Here is a 20,742-nt window from a genome sequence, read left to right as displayed (position 1 = left end):
CACTGCAGTGAGGAGGACAATGCACTGACAAACTCACTGAGCTAAGCACTGGAAGGGAACTCCATTCTCTTCTACTAGTTTTTCCTCTTTTGGAAGCCTCACTTCAGCATTTTGCACTTTTAACCCACTCAGGACTGAAGTATCCTCTCCTTGCCCTTTCAAGCTTTTCTCAGCCTGTTTGTCAGTAAATCAGAGTTTATAAGTACATTGATAATTTTTAGTGTATAAGACATAAATGACAATGAAATTTGAAAGAACTGCGTTATCTGTATGAGTTTTAATCTGACTTCCCATTCTTCCAATGTTGAATTTTGTCAACCTTAAAAAAATCCCTGTTAACGCCAATTACCTTGTTAGTGGAACTGTTTGTGATTACCGAGTTAGAAAGCAAATTATAGGCATTTTAATTTTTTGGAAACATGATGTGTTTCCTGTGGCAGCAGCTTTTGGACTCCCCATAGATACACAGAGCAGAAGAATGTAAGCTTGTGGGAAGACTCTCTTTGCCTAAACAAATCCTTGAAAGCATGCTTGTTTCTCCAGTCACGCTAAAGGGATTTTACTGACATAAGAAATCTCTTTCAAAGCAGAGGGAGAAATAGAGTCCACAGGTGTGAAAGCCTTTCCCAGGAGTGGGAGCCTTCCTTTTCTCAGTGCAGGAAGACCCTGAAGCATCAGAAAGGGCAGGGGAATCACAAAGGATGTCGGAGAAGGGGCAGCAGGATGGGCCCCAGGAAGATGCACTGAACCAAATGAAAGCGCCTCCATAGAAACAGGTCTGCAGGAGCCGTCCTGTGTGTGTCAAAAGCTTTTCCATCAGATGACGGGCAGCTTTTTCCACAGCAGTGGTTTTGGGCTTTGCCTCAAATGTGCTTTGGCACAACAGCAAGACTTTTGCACTCACATTTGTATGTAATACAAAAGTCATGGTCAGGCTTGTGGTCTTCACACACACATGCAGAAACCTACCTGTCTTTTGCAAAATGCTATAACTTATGACAAAATATACTGGAAAGTTTATTTAAGTAGATAAAAACTTACCCTTCCCATAATGCCCCCAAACTACTGATGTTCATCAACTGGTTCCTTAAACATGCCACAACACAGACTTAAAGCTGCAAATTAAAGAGATCATGGTGATAGTCAATAATCTCAGTTATACACTTCTTTGCTAGGAGGCATCGTAGATCAAGGTGCTACACACTTGTGAGGGAAGGAGCCAGTAAAAACTGCAAAGGAACTTTAGGGAGGAATTTACAGGAATGAAGTTAGAAACAGCAGTGGACCTAAAGAGACGTTTTCACTGTCTTGACAAGAAAAGAAAGTGGCTAGCTCTTATCTAACAGTCCAGGTGATAACAACTGAAAGATGAAGGATAATTTCCACAATATAATCTCATGCAACAATCCTGTGCGTTGGTGAAAAAATGTTGATCTCATCAGTGAGAAGATGGTGTAATCAGAAACAGATGCCTTCAAAGTCAAGAAAGCTGGACAAAATTGTACTTTGTAGCCAAAAGTCAAAAGAGATGTCACCAGCCACGGGAGTATGGCAGGGGGAACCTGAGGTGTATGACTAGGGAGGTGTGCTTGCTGTTGACAAATTTTTGGCAGCAAGAAGTGATAGAAGATGTAAATTCATGCTGAGAGAAGACAGCCTTGGAAGAGGTAGATGCTCTGGGGACTGGGTGATGCCATAGTTTGGCCAGACCAGCTGGGTGATAATCGGTCTTCTTGCAGGTCTACAGGATTTGTCACGGCTAAGCTTCACTGGTTCCTCCCCACAGTACCTACAACAAGGCTCATTCAGGTACATTCTGGTGACTTCCTGCTTAGCCTCAGAAGATGGTATTTTGTTTGCAGCAAGCCATTTGCTGCTGCTTATATTTTCTATGAATGATCATCCTTTTCATTCTTGATTCAAATCTTTCTATGTGAACTGAGAACAGAAACCCTGGAAGACTGATGATTTGAGCAGTGATTATAGGGAAGGTGACCATTATGTCCTACACTCCTAAGATCTTTAATTTTCTTCTTAAATGAAGAATGAACTTCTAGGTATTAAAAAAATCTGGATGAGAAAACATACACGTGACACAACGCTTACTTACAAAAAACATCGTTATTGACAAACTGGGTTACGGTCAACCCAGTACTGTCAACCCACGGCTGCTGTCAGGAGAGGGGTGAGTTCATGCTGACCTCTCATGTCAGCTCATTGTTTCAAGTCAGCTTCTGAGCACACCGGCTTCTATACAGGAGTTACTTTGGCTGCCACAGATGTCATGTGTGGCATGGGTGGCAGTCCATCTGTGTCAACAGTGCAAAGTCCTTTTTCTCAACTAGCACCAAATTTGAGGCCTGCAGCAGTGGATGGGAATGGTTGATACTCTCTATGGAAGAAGCCTGTCCTTTCTACCGAGGTAATGAATTACTTGGAGCCAAAAGGGGTCTCTAAAGGTCTCACTGTTTAAATTTTTTCTTGTAAGTCTCAACAAGCAAAGAATTAACAGTGTTTTCACAGGCGATCTCTTCGACCAGGCTGAGTTCTTCGACCATAGTCAAGGCTAACACTTGATTTTTACATCTCATTTCTGAACTCAGGAATCAGCACTTCTGTGGGCACTGCTATACAGTAGCTCCTCAGCTCCCTGCAATGGCCTGTCAGGGAGGGGATGTGGGGTCACGGCGATTTGGTGGTTTGGTGTTGTAGCAGCACACACAGACCTCATTTCAATGCAACTACTTCTGTGTAGGCCAACCCTTTCTGTATGTGAGATACACGTGAAATACACCTGAGCAGGCCGCTGTGATTTGTGGGCCCTTTTAATCCCATAGGTGCCTAATGGCCCCAGTATGGATACGCTACCTGGGATGAACTTCACTCTGGTGATGTCACCAATTTTGTTTCCTGCACGCCTGTTATTGCCTTCACCCAGTGGTATTTTGCCAGGCTGGTAGCTGTTCCTGTGGCAAAATCTTCCAGCCTAGACAAGCCCTAGAAGCTTAAAGTCTTTCATTTCTTTTGAGGCAGTTGCACAATGGGCCTCAAGCTCCCTGCCAAATGCTGGTTCCTCACAAAGTTGGCACTGGGGATGTGAGCCAAGTATCGCAAACCTGTGAAGCAGATGAGTGCGTGTTAGTCAGCGAACGACAGAGGAGATCAGCCAGGAAGTTTCCAACTGCATCAGGCTAGAGCCTGACTTTGCTACTGCTTTCTACTTTCTACTTCCTACTCCTACTTTTATCCTAAGATCAGATAACGCGTAGCAGTTTTTCTTTGTAACAATTCATTAATCAGAGAAATGATCCTTGCTGGTGTTTAGATGTTTTACTTAATTTGGTAATTCTGGCCTGCTGCCCCAGTAGTGCCAAAATTATTATTTCTCACCCAGCAGGTGATAAATAACAACTTCAGTCATGATTAATACCATGAATTTCTCAACCTGACTAATGCAAAAAACTTCAAACCTGCAGAACAAGTGGGTGCTAATTGTTGTGAGAGCCATTGGAGCTGCACTCTGCTTATAAAGAAAGAAAGCCACAGGAAATGAAGTGTTTTCTAGCAGCACAGCTGATCCTAAGAGGCATCATTAAGTGCAGCTCAGCAGCATTCTCCACGTGTAGGGCTATGCTAGCCTCTTTTTTTCCACAACACTGAGCTTTAAGTACATTTGAGAGGCAGGAGATTGCCGGGTTATTTTTCTTTCCCTGGGGAGGAAAAGGAGAAATAAAACAAAAGGCAGAGAAAACAGCAGTTTAATATCTCATTAACACCACTCAATACTAAAATTTTTGTAACTGATATGTGAAAAGTGATAGATCCTAGCAAAAGCTGCTCCCATCAAAGCCTCTTCACGTCTCCCTCAAAATCTCATCACATCATAAAAGGCAGCATCAAGAGGCTACCTAGTCAAGGAGAACTTGCTTCAGAGAGGGACAGGAAAACAAGATCAGGAAGGACTGTCATCAAGAAACGGTGATCCTATACTATAAATTAGCCTGTGGCTGAGATCCTGGACACTTTCAAATCACCAGCTGGTTTGCTACAGCCTGTGACCGAGCAGGGTGGTTGCTCCTTTTCCTGTGCTGTACTTAGAGTGGCACAGGGCACACAGGCTCCACAGTCCAGCTGTGTGTACAGTGCCGGTCAGGCAAACGAGATCTTCACATCTGGAACTGGCACCATGCATATTTCTGATAGGAGCAGACACCAAAATCCACCAGGTAACTGTGCTGAGGGGGTTCTGTGCTGAGCAAGATGAGTGCATTCCACAATCCCAAAGAAGCACCTTAGGAATGGAGAAGCAATCCTGTTTTCACCAGGACTTTCCCAATTGTTTTAGCTCCATCAAGTGAAGAAAGTATGTGCTACTTTCCAACTTGAGCACCTGCCTGTGAAGCCAATTACTTGTGGGATGAAAAAACTATGAGAAGCAAACCACAATGTGGTTTGTACTCAGAGTGATTTGTACTCAGACTCACTTATGTCTATTCACTTGTAGCTCTGAGAGCTTTTATGTCTTTGTGTGCTGTTTTAGTTGGGTAACTCCTGCACTTCCTGGTGGGGCATATTCAGAAGGTGAATGATAATCCATGGTATAGTTGCTTCTGACATTTTTTGTTAGAAACCTAAATTTTGTCTTAACTTGCAAAAACTTTACAAGTTCCAGCTATCTCTCTTCACTCAAAATAGCCTGTAGGAACTTTGTATTTTCACCCTGAAAAGCTAGGAAAGAAAATCAACATCCCCACTGTCCTGCTATGTGAGACAAACTATAGGCCTCCCTGGCCTGATTCCCGTCTCTGGTGCAGCAGCTGTGCTTCGGTCACGGGAGATCTTCTAGAAACACCCACAAATCAAGAGTAAAACTCTCACAGACTGCACATGCACAGCCTCGTCTACTAGAGGGCCACTCAGACCAGCAGAAAGCCCTCACTACTTCAACTGGGAGAAGCTAGGCCAGTGTCCTTGCTCAATCCCCTTGCGAGAAAGGCTGTTGGATTTGGGTTGGGGTTTTATCCGCCCTTATTTTATTGCTGGTGATGTTAAAACTTTTCATTCCTTCTCCTGAACTGTGCCCAGCATTTCTGGAGCAATCCATTTAAGTGTCCTTTGTAGCACTGCAGCTTCACTGAGTTAAAGCACAGCTTGCCAAGCAAGTGTTGGTCCTTGGAGCTCAGCCCAGTCTGCTCCACAGCACCAGGCATGCTATCAATGTCACTTTAAAAAGTATAATGGTTTCTTGTATTTATGAAGTACAAAGAATGTTGTTTGGCTAGGATTTTAATAGCTATTTTCAACATGGGTAGCAAAGCCAAGATTTTCCTTCTAAGTTTAGGTATCACGTAGAAGGAGGTGCAGCCTGAACTACAAACCAGCCCTGTAGCAAACATGACATACAGAAAGAATCCTCTTCAGTCAAGGAAGTAAGGAATGCATTTTTCCATTTAAATGAAACTATCAAAGTAATACACAAGGAATGAGGGGTGGTTAAACATTCAGAAACTTCAGTGTAACCTGAGAGCTCAGTCTCTGCTTGTCCTCTCACTTCATTATTGAAAATCCAATGTGATTTGCCTGTCTCTGTACCCTTAACTGAAGTCTGAGTATCTCAGGTGGATTTATACAAACTTCGTTTCCAAGAGATCAGTATCTTTTCCTCAACCACTTCCACAGCACTTATTTTCTAGATGAGACATTCAAAGCAGGTTAATGCATATTGCTCTGTGGGGTTTTTTTACTACTCTGAAGTTATAAAGCTCACTGTATGTTACTGCACAAAATTTGCAATAACTTGCTGTTCAGCATTCAAAGTGTTGTACTACCAGAGCTTGCTCTGCTTCACCTTGCCAGAATACAGAAAGTTTCCTTCAGTGCTGTTTCAAAGCAATTGCTGAAATTTGGTTACAAGGTGGCTAATGGCCACTGCAGCCTTGGAAGAGGAGGAACACATGCCCACCAGCACTTTTTAGACTGCGTAAAAATTAATAGGTAGGTTTAGAAATCCATTAAGTAAATTAGTCCTGTAGTTCAGTCTACTGGTAGCAGAACTGCTAAGACAACAGAAGCTAGCTTAAAATCTTTCCTCATGAATTGTGCTCTGCAAATAGCAAGAGGGTAAAGGACCAATTTAACTACTCTGGATTAAGATACTTGAGTTTTCACACAGGATTTCCCCATCACCATGGCATGCTAACTTTAGTCTATGAGTGCTCAAAGTAGCAGGTATCATAATGTTCTCTCCAAACTTAAACCACCACCAACCAACACACAACAAATTCAATTCCATTTTTTCCAGGGGTCAAATTAATCCAGAAAAGCAAGTTTGAAAGAAATATCTGAGTTCTCAGCAAACAAGTGTTTTGATAGTAGAAATGGTCACCAAGCAGCCAAGAGCTGATAGGGTCTAGTTTAACAAGGTATTCAACAGAAAGACGTGAAATTTTAAGACTGAAATGCAGGACAAGGGCAATTTGCCTCTCCTGGCAAGAGTGGTTTGATAAAAGACCAAGACACCCCTATGCACTAAGTGTATTTGACTGCAGTAGGACTTAGGATGGTTATATCAAAAACAGGCAGTAAGAATTCAGCTCTGTTTTCCAGTCCAGCTGGCAAGAGTGGTCCCTCACAAGAGCAGTGAGTAAGCAGGAGTGGTTCAGGAACCTGTCATGGGAGATGCAGCACGTCCAAGGCATGCAGCTGCTTTCTGCTCAGTTTTAAGAGAGAAGGAAATGGTAGCCAAAACCTCATGACCATTGTATAACCAGGTCAAGCCATTAAGTGATCTGACACTGAAGCATACAGTCAAAAGAACATATTTCAAAGTAAGAACACAATGGTTCCAACAAGCCAAACAGTCTGAGCTGGTTCCCAGTTGTGCCCTTGCCCGCCTGAGTGCACAAGGTTTGTTTCTGCCACCAGCGTGTTCCTGGTGGTGCTTTTGGAAAAGCATGAAGTACAACTGACACCACAGAACAGAGCAGCACCATGTAGTACACTTGAAATACTAGTCAGATCAGTCCTTGCCTACACACAAGAACTCCGCCTTGAAAAGTTCAATGTTGCCAGAGTTTTTGGAGCACCACGCTGACATTTCATTGTCACTATGTGTACCAAGAATAATGGGGAGGCAGAAGGACCAAGACATGCCAGCCTCAGGCTCCCAGTGAGCCCTTTTTCTGCGAGAACCACATCAGGTAGATCAAAGTTCAGAAGCAATGTTAACATACTGGAAGTGGAAACGGTGAGGCAGACACTTATCTAGCAAATTAGTTTCTTAAATAAAAAGCAAAAATTAAGCTGGGGATTAAAACTGGGAAACTACAGGAAGAATAAAAAATTATAATCAAAAAAGCAAAGGTGAATGAGAGATAAAAGCAGAGGCAAGACACACACAAGATGAAGGATTGACAGCCAGAAGCTACTTTGACACAAAAAAGGGAACTGACTGAATAAGATCACGAGTTGTGTGCTAGAGAGCTCCAAGACATTTTTTTCACCCAACTTCTATATAAGTTTTAGCTGAGGCAGACAAACCTTAAGATCTCTAATGCATATTTTCATTCCCAGCCTAATGATTCTAACTAGTTTACAACTTTCTTCCAAGTGTCCTGTCAAAAGGCTCCCACTCGTGAACTACATACACATTAAATATAGTAAAAAAGGCATTTAGAAAGATCAGAGATCATCTTTCAGTGTTTTATTTTTTTGAAACAGGTACAGGTTTTTTTTCCAAGGTCACTTTACAGTAAGTGGCATACAGGCTATTAAAATGGAAACGCTCATACAGACATTTTGGCTTAAATGGCCACAGTATATTCTACAAAACAAAAACTGTATTTAACTTTTTTTCTCACTCCAGAATGGTTTGGCAGCTTCAAAAAGCTAATACACATTTCCATTCTCAAAATGAATTTACTGAACAATGACAAACCCAAAACTGCAATGTAATCCACCCCAAGCACCATGCTTATTTCAGCAAGGACCTCTTGGAAGATCGGGCTGCGATTGCAGAGCTCTCTTTCTCATGACCCTCAAAGTACTGCTGCTCTATTCGCCGACAAAACGCTGTGAGATTACTGTAGTTCTTCACTTTTTCAGAGAGTTCATCAGTGATTAGTTGAGTAGTAAGGATTGTGAACAGATGTCCAAACACCAGAGCGTCTAATTCAGTTGGTCTGTAAAAAAAAGACACCAGAAAGAAGGAAGAGGTATTTTAGAAGACAAGTCCTGATCAAGGAAAACCATGCTGTGACCTTGAGATAGCCATGCAGTCTAAGAATTGGGATGAAATCAAGCAAGGCTAAACCAAATGTACGAAAACTGTGTATACGGTATATTGAGAACCCTGCTTGTTCTCAGGATGGCATTTTTCTTGCTTTAGGGAGTTTGGAAATGTGGAAATAACATGTCTTAGATCAGACTTACTGATCTAGTTTCAAACCGTGCTCCATCTTTTTGTCCAGTAACAAGCACAAATGCTTATCAGGTGTTTTGTGGCTCTTCTTTTTCTTCTGCAGATGTGTATTAAAAAAAAATCCAACTATTATCTTACAAGGGGGGAAAAAAAAGGAGACAAGTGGAAGGAAGCTTAAAACTCCCATTCCTTTTTTTGAGCTCTGCAACAGTTCGAAACTATTCAACCAACAAGAAAGGGAGTTCCATGGTGGCAGCAGCTGGAAACAACTCTTTTCTGAAAGGGGATTACATATTCTTACATTACATATTACATTACATTTTCTTCTGAAAGAAGAAAACATATTTTGGGAATGTTTTCTGTATGACCCTTCTGAATTGTCACCTTGGGCCTTTAAGCAGTCCATGTAAAAATATTTTTTTCTAATATATTAATAATTTCAGAGTCCCCCTTTACTAACGTTCAATGTAGGCAGCATGCAGCTTTCCTAACTGATAAAAAAACTTTTGTCTTTTTATTTATGGACCACTAAGCACTCTCCAGTGGAGACATGGTCCCCTGCATAACAAACTTTTATCTGTCAGAAACAGGCTGCTTTTCTTATTTACCTCCCAAAGACACAAAGCAGTCACAGACTGAAAACTACCGGACTAAAACCACATAGTTTCTTAGTAATATTTCAGACAGCTAAAAAAATCAAAAGTTGAAACTGTACCAAAAAAGCCTGGTTAACAACCAACCAACACAAATTCCCCAAGTTGCAATTCTTTAGAGATACAGAAAGAAAATTGAAGAGATATTATGTTTAATAATCATAGGAGAGGATGCAATTTAAAATTGTTTTCTATAAGGCATATTTCTGTACCCTCTGAATTAACACTACCCAACTAGTCTCAACTTGGAACAGATTAATGGAGACAAAAGACAAGTAACAGAAAAGTAACCAAATGCTGCCATTCGAAGATGTCTTCCTGTTCAAATGTAGTAAACTGAAATCCAGACCCGAGCATTTCTAGACTGATCTATGCACAGGAGACAAGAGGGAGCTAGTGTGATGTAACGTTTCAAAAACAGTGAATTATTGGAGAGAAAAAAAATTTAAAAGAGCATATTGCAATTGAAAGAACCAGTGAGAGCAGAGGACATTCCATGGAGGTCAGGTCATTTCTTTTTGCCTCTCCTGGCAATGTGAATCTTGGTTTCCACTTTGCATTTAGTTCTTTGTGGACCAGCTAGCTTCTCCCCCAGTTCTTAGAACTCACAGGCACCCTCATGCTAATTCAGCTCATTCAGTAGTGCTTCTGGTGTTAAGACAAGCTGTCCTGATCAGGTTGGCACAACATATATTCACTCCTCTAGCAGAGAATGTTACCCAAGAAATACAAATAAAGCTTTAATCATATCATTTGTAATAAGAAGCTAACTATTGAAAAATGTGCATTTCTAGCCTACATAAGTTGTGGTAGAATCTGTAGAGAAGACAAGCAGGAGTAAAACAAAATCATAAATACAACAAACTTACAGAAGCTTTCCCTTTAAAACCTTTAAATACTTATTCCTGAAATTTCATGTTTAGATTCCAGTCATACATTTGTATTTTTGCAATTAATCACAGAGCATTAAAATAAGTTTTATATAAATACATTTGTAGGTACGTAGGTATATACCTATATCTCATATTGCTGGATGCAATTATTTCAATTAAAAGTAACTTACTGCTTATTGAAAAAATATGGTTGTGTTCCTAATCTCTGGGAGAGAGCATGACAGCACTGATCTACATCTTCAAGCACCTATGAAAACACACAAGAAAGAAAGATCCATATTGTCAGGAAGTAACATCATTGCAAGAAAAAACCTCCTTATTCTATTTGCACCAACAGTGGGAACAAGGAACATAAAATGTTGGAATATCAAAAGCTGTTAAAGTCAGACAAACCTACACAGCAGGCAGGTAGCAAAGTGTTACTTAATCTAACATTTGATGATAATCCAACATCTGATTAAGTGCTTCCCGTAACATTTATAACTAAGCTTAATGAAAAGTACTGACTTAAACCTCACAATCTGCCACAATCCCACAGAGAGTGCCTATCAGCATCATACAGGAAGCAGGGCACAGAACTTAGAACCTATTTTCAGGACTACGGCCTAAACTAACATTGACACAGTTGTACACTCGTGGCAAAACATCCTTCCTCCCACCCCATCAGGTTGCACATAATTTAAGATTTATTGCTGCTGAAGGCAAATACCTGACTCCTGATAATGTTTAAAGTACAAAATACACATTTCAATACATCTGTGTCAGTAACATGCTACTCTCCAACGCAAATTTAAAAAAAAAAAAATCAAAAGGAAAACAGGGTAAAAAATAAGGTTCAGTTTTCACACTTACCTGTTCAAGTGTCTTTCCAGCCCATCCAATGGCTTTCATCTTTCTCCTAACCTCCCACTGCTTCTGATAGGACAAAATGCGGTTAAGAGGCCACGGATAAGGAGAGCCATACCTTGGGTGAGTAATCTTTGTTGAAAAACAGAAAGGTACTGCGTTAGAATACAAGAAAATACAAATATCTCTTGAACAAAACAGCTAATATTTAAACATTTCTCTCAGAAAAGGAGCTGTAGAAGAGAAAAGCAGTCATGTGTATGCTGTAACTATTTGCACAGAACCCACCGTTTGCAGCATAACTATTTAAAGCTATTATTTCAGAAACAAAAACAAAACCGGCATCTAATCTGCAGTCAGCTCCCTCCAGTAACACAGCTTCCCTAAAATATGTATGCAACTGAAATTGAAGTGAAAATACTTTAATGGTATAAACCCCCATGTTTCATTTATGAGTAGGGACTTGCAGTTGTGAGCAAAAGCGTTTTCTCATTAAATTTTAATTAGGATAAATGCTGCGGAACCACTCACCTCCTCTACTGTAACATCATCACACCACTGGAGATAGAGCTAGGAAAAGAAAAAACACTTCCTAAAACTTCCTAATAAAGGAGAATACAGAGACGATTATTTTTCACTAGTAGAATTTTCTTTTCTAAATTAGATTAAAATTTCTATTTAATTTCTTCTCTTAGACCTTTGATGTACAAAAGAAATTAAAAGTGGAAGGCAACAGCCAGTTGCTAGTCCTTACTTCACCAGCACCAGAAATATGCTGAGACCAAAAGCCTGCTCCTGTTGCCCACACCACACCCAGCTCGAGGCACGGGTGACGCGCCCTCAACTCCTCCGTCACCCACGTCTTCCCAGCGCTTCCAACACCGCTCCCACGCCGGGACTGAGTCCCCTGAACTGGCCACAGACCCAGAGAGGATCCCAGGCCCCCACCACGCACAGCGTGCACATGGGGACAGTGACATCGGCGTGCCTGGCCAGCCAGGGGGTGCAGCTGGACCCCAGGAACCACCGGCATTTTCTGCTCAGTTACTTCTACAGCTGTGTGACACACTTGACAGAGGTGAGGGGAATCGCATGTTGCTACAGGAACAGGTCAGCAAGCAATCCACAGTGTAAGAATTTACTCCTGTCTCCTTTCACCTCAAAAGCTGACGACCTAATTGAAGAACAGCATTATTTCCACTACAGGGAAAAATCCTAAAGCTTTCTTGCCTACAGTCACTTATGTAAGTGTGTGGAGTAACTAGGGTTTGCTGTACCTCTGCTGTCAAGAGCATATTATTGACCAATTCCATGTAAGCTTTCATCTCAGCTTTTTGGACTTCATCCAATCCATCACTGAGAGAATGGCCCTAATGAGGAAAAGAAAAAAAACACACACGTAAGAACAGGTACTGGAATATTCAGCAACATGTGACCCAAGGACCTTTAACATCAACGAGCTTTGGCTCAGATCCTAATCTCTTACATAGTTCAAAAACAAATTGCATATAAAATTTTTACATACATTATCCTTTTCGATTAAAACCAAATCATCATAATGTATCTAATCTATAAGACATCTAAGCTAATCTACAAGAAATTTGCACTATTATCAGTTATAGATGAACATGCTTTGAGCACACAACATCCTGGTTAGTGCATCCCTATGGCAAGAAGTAAACACAAATTTACATCTGTGATACAGATTCAACTTCTCATTGAAAACATGGCATTTTTTAAAATAGAGGGGAGGGCTGGGGGGTGGGAGAATAAAGGCAGATTTGAATAGTATCTGACATTTCAGGATTTTAAATAGTCAATTCTGGGTTTAAGACCTCTGAGATCCAGAGACAAAGCATGTAGAGAAAGAGTCTCAGAAACTGGCACTGGTATGCAGATATTCTGCATAGAATTTACTTGTAGATTTGAGGAAATGACAAAGAAAAACATTTTCACCTCACAAACTCCTGTTCCACAACATCCTTCTTTTAAAACAGCACTAGACTCCTATATTATTTTTACAGATTCAGTAACATTTCAGAAAAGCTCTCTAAATCAGTGCAATGCTAAACAGGATTAACATTCACTAACTAATGAAAACAATGTACTATTACCTTGGCTTTTACAAACTGGACTATGGGCCCAAGTTCAGATACTACTTGATTTCCCACATGAATAAAGGGTACTTTGCCTGTAAAAGGAGAAATGTATTGTAGTAATGAGAAAGAGGGTGGTGGGGAAACAGAAGGGAACAAATGCATACATTCTCTGAATTGTCATTAAACCAACATAAAGAAAGGAAACGACAGGAGTAAAAGTGAGTAAAAACAGTAAAGGACTCCTAGAGTAAGGGCAAAAAGAATACATGTAATTCTGCCTACATTTAAAATTGAAGAAGTATCATTTTCCCTCTTGTGCTCCTTGTTTTTAGAAGAAGAAGGAAGTGTTCAAATCTCAATTACAACATGAGATGCAAACAAGTGTGGACATGAGGTGTGAGTAGCAGAGAAGCCACAGCGTGTTAACTGTCACCAGTCCGAGTCCTGCACATATAAGATGTTCCTGTGTGCAAGGATTCAGCATTTCAAAGCTCTATTTGCTAACAAATAATTAATATACCTGCATATTTTGCTGGGTTTTCACTCCTGCCAAGCAACTCTTGGTTTTGGGTATTTTTGAAATAGCCTCATTTCACTGCTTTAACCAAAAATATCAGCACCAGCAGCAGAACCAATATGGCTGGCAGACATATACTGACAGGCACTCCCACGTGGCAGTCATCAGCCAGAGCCAGGTAATCAGTAAATATGGAGCTCCTCACACAATAAAAATCTGGGACAGAGTGCGAGGATGGCTGGACTTCAGCACCCTGCATTCTGTAATTCTTTCTGATTTTTAGGCAGTATTCTGAAGCTGGCATCTGGGCATTTTTAGGCAGTCGCCTCTGACAAAAGTAGGCTCTGTACATTTCTAATACTTAAATTTTTGGTGGTAGGTTTGGATTTTTTTCCAGACAGTCTCATGGATCTGAGGAAGATTTAAAATCACCTGCCTCCCTTAACAGTGACAATGCATCCTTTGGTCTCCTGTATCCTGGCCATCAACTCCCACACAGAGTAACAAAAGAGAACCTTTCACCAGTATTGTTTCGCTCCAGCAAGAGGAAAATACAACAGCATTTCCTGGAACATTCCCTGGATGCAGAATAAAGCCGCTTTTGGACATATATGTCTTTCTGCTTGAGGACATTTGAGAGGTTTCCACCAGGCACTGAACCGTGTGAACACTTTATACAGGTACTGTTACACATCGTGCCAACGTTACTCTGCATTTCACTGTTCTGATTGTTTGCAGAGGAGAAGCTGCACTGGAGAGGAGGGGGAAAGGCAACCCACACACAGCAGCGCTGCCCGACTGTTATCAGCTAGACGAGGCGTAGTTGCCATGGTATCAAAATGGAGGTCGAACACAGTAATCTAAATGAAGGCCACACTTACCAGATGGGGACATGTACTCGGCGTTTGCCCTGCAAATCACCTGGATTGGCAGATTGCACATTTGCAAAAAGGCCTGCAAACAAAGAGTCGTATTTCAAAAGCATTAATACAACAGTGGCAAACAAATGTGGTTCTCAATACGTTTAACTGTGTTAGCCGGTTCCTAGCACACATTTATGAAGTACAGCTCCTTGCATACTGTTTTTAGGCAGAAGGAAGGGTAAGTAAAGGAAAAACAAAGGCGTTTTAAATTCATTAGACAACTGTTTGTCATTCAAACACTGACTGGAATTCTTCTCATGCACTTTCATCTATTTTTACTGCTTTTTCAAGATGGCCAAAGCAGCAGTATCTGACAAACACAATTAGTGCTGTAGCTGTACAAAACTGAGTGACATTTTGCCCCTTTTGAAAACCACAGTATTCATTTCTCCTGGCTAAAGCTGGCTAGTCAAGGTAATGTTGTGTAACATGGCAGACACATATGGCACCTTCCCACATTATAATTACAATAGCTGCTAGAAACTTTGCTCTATGATACTGTCAAAGCACAAGTCTGGTTTGGGACAAAGTATTGTTTTTAATTTATGGGATTCATGGAGAGCACAAGTGATCAATTTACCATTTCCTTCTGTCTGTGCTCTTAGATTCAAAGATTTCTCAGAAGGGTAACAATTTCTGTCAGCACCTGCCACTACCACAAAATCCATAGGCTGTTTCTGTTGAAATACCAAAACGTCAAGAAAAATATTTGCAATTTGGACAGGACACGGCAAATAAGGAATCTCTTAGTCTCTAGAGACTCTCACAACTCAGCTCAGTCCTAGCATTCATTTTGTCTCTGCAATTAGGCAGGTCACAATTCCAGATTCCAAAATTATTCTATTGCCTATTTATACAACATGACTTGAGGTAAAAAACACCTAGACCAATAAGGCTCCCACCGTGAAGAAAAAATGCTGCGGTAACAGCACTTTCTACACAAGCCTCTCCCTGCTCTTCAGATTGCAGGATCTGGCAGTGAACCACACTCTCATAGCTTTAGCTGCTTAGACTCTAATCACACACATGAAAGCATCCTAAACCTTAACCTTAACATTTGCTCATCTCTGCACCAAATGAAACCTTAAGTCATGAACTACCTCTGTCATCAGACCTGTTCCTAACTTTATGGTTTCTGTAGTATCAAGGACGCAAAAATAACCCCCAACAGCTCCTCTCACCTGTGCTCTTCAAGGCTTCTATTTCCAAACTCGACCAATCCAGTGGAAAAAAGCCAAAAACTTTGGTCTTTTTCCCACCAAACTGAAGAATTCCACAATCCATTATGATATTTGGCTCTTGCATGTTTAGATGAACTGACTCAAATCCGAATCTCAATTTAAAGAAAGAAATTATGGTCACAAACTGCTACACAAGACATTCATTACAGGTGACAAGAGCCCACCTCAGAATTGTGATGGCTCTACAAAATACATCAGAAACAGAGAGTTCCACATCTTTTGACTAAGCCTAACTAACTTAAAGCTCTGCTAGGGAGCCAATCACTATACATACACATACAGACAGAGACACAGACAGATACATAAGGTAGTAGCCATGGTCAAGATCAGCCAAATAATTCCAGTCCTGCACTATCAAACAAAAAATTGGCCTCCAGAGTGTTTCATTCAAAACAGAACCTCTATTACTGCTTAAGGATGCAGCCATCACAAAGAAAATACAAGGCACTGGCCACATTTGACAGCACATCACTTACCAAGTCTGTGCTCCCAAGAGAATACATCAAAAATTAGTACCTTGCTACCTTGGCAGCACAAACTCTATGCAAACAGTAAGAATACCCAAAGGACTAATTCTTCAGTAATTTAAGTAATTGAAGGCATTGGTCTGTCTCAGTCCCAGATCTCTTCCTTTGCCCGCTAGCTCTGCAGGACCTGGCAATGTCCATGCTGCTCCAGCTGCTGTTACATTTATCATGTCCTCTACCCAAACTGGGGCTTCATATGCAACTTCTTCAGAAAGAGTTAAGAGACAAGAACACGGACTTTAGTTTAGATCACATAAATGCTCCTACGCCACTGCTGGACGCCAAAAATATACGCCAACTCAACTGGTACATAGCCTTCATTCTTCTGAAAGCCCTTCCAGGAGCTAACACCATATTCTCTCAACAGTACTGTGCTGCAGTGGAATAGATGGCACCAAACAACAGCTCCAAAGAATTTCATCACTGATCTAGGCTTGCTGAATTAATTTCTTCCAAAGTAAGGTACTAAATTAACTCTGCAATTCTGCAGAGATGAATATTGTAACTGTCATGTACTATTCAGGCTGCAAGTTTAGAAGAAAAAGTATGTCTGAATTGCACTGTAGTTAGGGCAACACATGAATAAGTGAAGAGTTTCCCAGTGCAGAGACACATTTAGGCAACGGGAGGTGAATCAGAGAACTATTTTTACTTTTTCATATCAGCCTATCAAAAATGAGACATGCTTGCAGAACACTTAGGTCACACAAGTTCCTTCAGATTATTGCCCACTGTATACTGTATTGTACATAGGCTCCTATGTAGCAGAAAGTTTCTACAAAAAATAGTTTGTGACTCTGAAAATCTTTTCAGTTTAGAGTTTACACTAGTTTTCATCACATCTGACCTTTCTTTCTCTTCAATAAACGTCCACTGACCAGGGAATATCAACCCTTATTACACTGGAGGGGAAATTCCACCTCAGTCTCCAGCCTAGTATAAAGGGGATTGAGAATATGCTGACATTTTGTGATTTCAAAAATGCAAATAAACTGGATTCCTGTGCCTTTTTGAACTTTGTAAAGAAAAAAGGGGGGAGAAGGATGAACTAGATTTGAGCTCTACTGTGGAAATAAATATTATCTATATAATAATGTTTGCTACTCTTCATAATAGAGCACAGATTCTAGTAAAGCTAGAAATCATTTAGTCTATCCTCAGTGAAAAAAAATCAAAATGAAAAAAAACTTAAGAAGACCCTAAAGTAAACACCAAATCAAAAACCTGAGAAAACTTCCTTGGAATAGTCATCTTCAGTTCTGATGAATGCTTCATTAAATGGGAGACCAGGACTGACATTGAGAAGAATGATTCAGGCTTAAAACTGGATAAACCCATCCAGCACTGAATTTACTCATCAGTCTTCCTGCGAGGTTCTGAAACAGTGACCACTGACTACTGGAGCTGCCCCTTCAGCAGCTTTACCAGGCTTCTTCCAGCAACTCCCTTCAGCATCCCCATGCCATGACCTGTTCCACTTCAGTCTTTGTCTACATTTAGGATTGGATTAAGATGAGTGATGAAATAAACCTAAATATGTAATTTAGTATGTGATATTAACAGTATAACCTAAATATAAAATACAATCAACCTAAGAAAATAATTTTTAAAAAATCCTGCTATTACATCTTTAAAAAGATAGAAGCCCAGGGAATAAAAAGACCAGTATGTGTGTCTATTATGAGATGTAACCTGTATCCAAAGCATGACCTGCTCAACTTTAAGTGATCCTTACATAACGTTCTGCAGCAAAATGAAGGAAAGGTCCATAGTATAAGACAAATGTAATCCTTATTGAATCTACACTGCTTAACTAATCATTAACTAGAGAAGTAGGCCAGTACCTACTTCTTGCTTCAGCTTAAACTAATGGTCCACTGGACACCCTTCAAGTCAACTAAAAAATTCACGTAAATCAGTAAAAGAAGACAGTATTCTCCTAAATTAGAAGGGCTCAGCCTAAGAAATAAGCCTTCCAATTTGCATTACTCTGAGTACTTACATTCTTTCATTGATGTAACTGACAGGCTTTGGAGATTATTAGCATTAAAAAGACAGGTGGTTTTGACTTTTCAAGCACAGTGAATGCATTCCATATTTATGGAAATTAGAGTTTCTTTTAGAAAAAAAACATGGACAAAGATCATGACCAATGCATTCCTATACATATCCACTGCCGGAAAACCTTGAAATTTTTTTCTGATGCATTCAACAAGGTATGCTAGATATTAGACAGTAACGGATGTTAGACAGTAAGTGGCATGAACTATTACCAAAATAGTTGAAACTGGAACAGATCAAAGAAATCCTAGAGAGAGAATACAGGACAAAGCAGCAATTTCTCTGAGCCTTTATCTCACTACACGCTTTAGCCCAGTGATCAAGGGAGGATTTGTTCCCTTTTTGACCACTCACGCAGAATGTCAAGAACCAGCACATTTGGTGTGCAGATGGTAGGAGACCACCACGGCTTCCAACTCTGATAAAAGATGCCATGGAACACTGATTACTTCAGCTCAGAACATCTTGTTTCCCTTTGGGTACCTCACATACACAGTTTGAGCAGGCAAGTTACCCTTGCTTTTCTTACAAGAGAAATCTTTTTCTGTGAGCAAATGGGAGTGTGCTCAGCTACTCTGAGTGCTTTTGAGCAAGAGATTGAAGTCTGAAACCACCCCAGTGCAGTTTTGCTGAGATTTATGAAGATATCAACACCCCTTCAAAGACACGGCATCAAAAGCTGAGCAATCTGAAAGATCAAGGGCCCAGGCTTATTCTAGTACATCAGAGATTATTGTTAACATCATAAATTTGGCTGATCAACGTAAAAAAGGACTGAAAGGGGCCAACTGAATTCCAAGTAACACACAAGCTAGTTAATGACACCCTTGTGAAAATTCACCAAAAAATGGCAAGCAAGACAGCAACAGTGAAACTAGAAACAAGACATTTAACTGTGCACAGCCTGTCCTACCTCACAAAGTTCCAAGTAATGGCATTAAATTTCTAGCTCCCTTCTCTGGGAAAAAAGTGTACTACCAAAGAACGAAGAGGGCGACACTACAGGCCTCAGCCTGGATCTCCTCCAACACTGGAAGAACAAAGTATGTTCTTTCTTTGGATGAGGTTAATGTAAGAAACAGATAAAGGCATTAAAAAATAAAGACTTGGCTTAATAGGGTCTGTCAGCTTCTCTCCCACACGTGCTCTCTGCCTCTTTCCTGCAGTCTCACAGTCTCCTCTCTCACATTCTTCCAGCCTCTCTAGCTGTAGCATTACCTAACACACTGAAAGGGAAGGAAGAAATGTGAAAAATACATTTTTAGCAATGATACCTCTCTTTTTCCAGACTGAAACCATTGAGTCTACAGCGCTGCTACTGCCCCTGTGCACCTTGTTTTAATGGGACACTTTAAATGTAGATAGAGATGGAAGGTTTCTGCACATCCCTGAGAAGGAAGGGGTAAGAAGGAAGCAAACAGATGCAACCAGATGAATAATGTCTGTCCTTCCCTACCCTCCCAATATTTACTGTTACAGAGTAGGGAAGAAAGAGTTGTGGACAATGAATTGAAGAAAATTATGAGGGAAGCCTCTCAGTGCCTTTCCTGCCCCACTGCACACTGATCTACACAGAACTATGCTTTGTATTGAACTACCTTATACTCACAGAGAACAGTCTGAGCCACTCTGTTTTCAAAATCAGGTGGAACAAGCAAATTCATATTTTTGCTGCGAGAGAATGAGGTATTGGTAACTATGTGAACAGGGCTGATAGGAAGCTTTGAGGTGACACTTGTTACAAAATTAATCAAGTATCTTATGCCTATCATTCATTTCCATCATGGCAGGTGACACCTCCTGCCAGAATTACAGAGTGTATTTACAACAGCATTGCTGAAAGGACACAATCCATGTAAGCCTTGCTTCTTCTTACAGCCCACCCAATTTAAAATTCAAAATGTAAGAAGGATGTTGGATTTCAATTATCTGAAAAAACCATCAGAGTAATCACCTTTGTGCTGATTTGGCATAGCTCAAAAGCCCAGAGCCCAGAAACCAGAGCGAGACACAGGACAACTCACCCCACCCTTCCCTTCCTCCTCCCTCCGCACCCTCCTCTTCTCATGCGAGTGACATTCTCATCTCTGCTGCTGCCACCCCCAGAGCAATGCAAGAAAGGAGCGCCGTTGTGTCCTCCTCTGATGACAAGTATGGAAAGTGACTGCATGAAATACAACGGAAAGGCATAGGAGAAGGGACAGAGGAAATTTTTATTTATTCCTAGAGTTAATTGGCTTAGGTGCGGTTTTCACTCTTGCTCTCCCTTCCTCTTTGCCCTTCCCAGCTAAGGACACCATCAGCTGGACACACGACACGCGTCGGGCAGCAAATCACCCTGTCAGAGCTCCATCACAACACTCTCCTCTTCCCCTACAGTTTCCTCCCCGAAAAACACATATGAGCAAACACACACTCATTAAAAATGAGTTACAACTTGAAGTAAATCACATCCAGATTGCAGTTACTGAGATCAGAGGCAAAAATGAAATTACTTATGCCAAGACTCAAATAGTTCACAATTTACGTCGCCACATGAGGAACGCTATTTTCAGATGGCACA

At 40.8% G+C, this 20,742-nt stretch overlaps 1 protein-coding gene across 1 annotated transcript in view; it reads right to left on the bottom strand.

Annotated features, from left to right (window-relative positions):
- Nucleotides 1-7,687: 7,687 nt before the first annotated feature.
- The window catches only part of MTX2 (metaxin 2), a 31,876-nt gene continuing 18,821 nt past the window's right edge, over nucleotides 7,688-20,742 (bottom strand). The window contains exons 4-10 of the mRNA XM_040070035.2: nucleotides 14,309-14,381; nucleotides 12,926-13,002; nucleotides 12,089-12,181; nucleotides 11,343-11,381; nucleotides 10,818-10,943; nucleotides 10,136-10,212; nucleotides 7,688-8,180 (exon numbers count right to left, since the gene is read on the bottom strand). Of these exons, the coding sequence (XP_039925969.1) occupies nucleotides 7,973-8,180; nucleotides 10,136-10,212; nucleotides 10,818-10,943; nucleotides 11,343-11,381; nucleotides 12,089-12,181; nucleotides 12,926-13,002; nucleotides 14,309-14,381 (693 nt within the window). The 3' untranslated portion in view covers nucleotides 7,688-7,972. The remainder of the gene's footprint in view (nucleotides 8,181-10,135; nucleotides 10,213-10,817; nucleotides 10,944-11,342; nucleotides 11,382-12,088; nucleotides 12,182-12,925; nucleotides 13,003-14,308; nucleotides 14,382-20,742) is intronic.

Source organism: Hirundo rustica, chromosome 7 (genome assembly GCF_015227805.2).
Source record: "Hirundo rustica isolate bHirRus1 chromosome 7, bHirRus1.pri.v3, whole genome shotgun sequence".
Lineage (NCBI taxonomy): Eukaryota > Metazoa > Chordata > Aves > Passeriformes > Hirundinidae > Hirundo > Hirundo rustica.
This window is presented reverse-complemented; position numbering and strand designations above follow the sequence as displayed.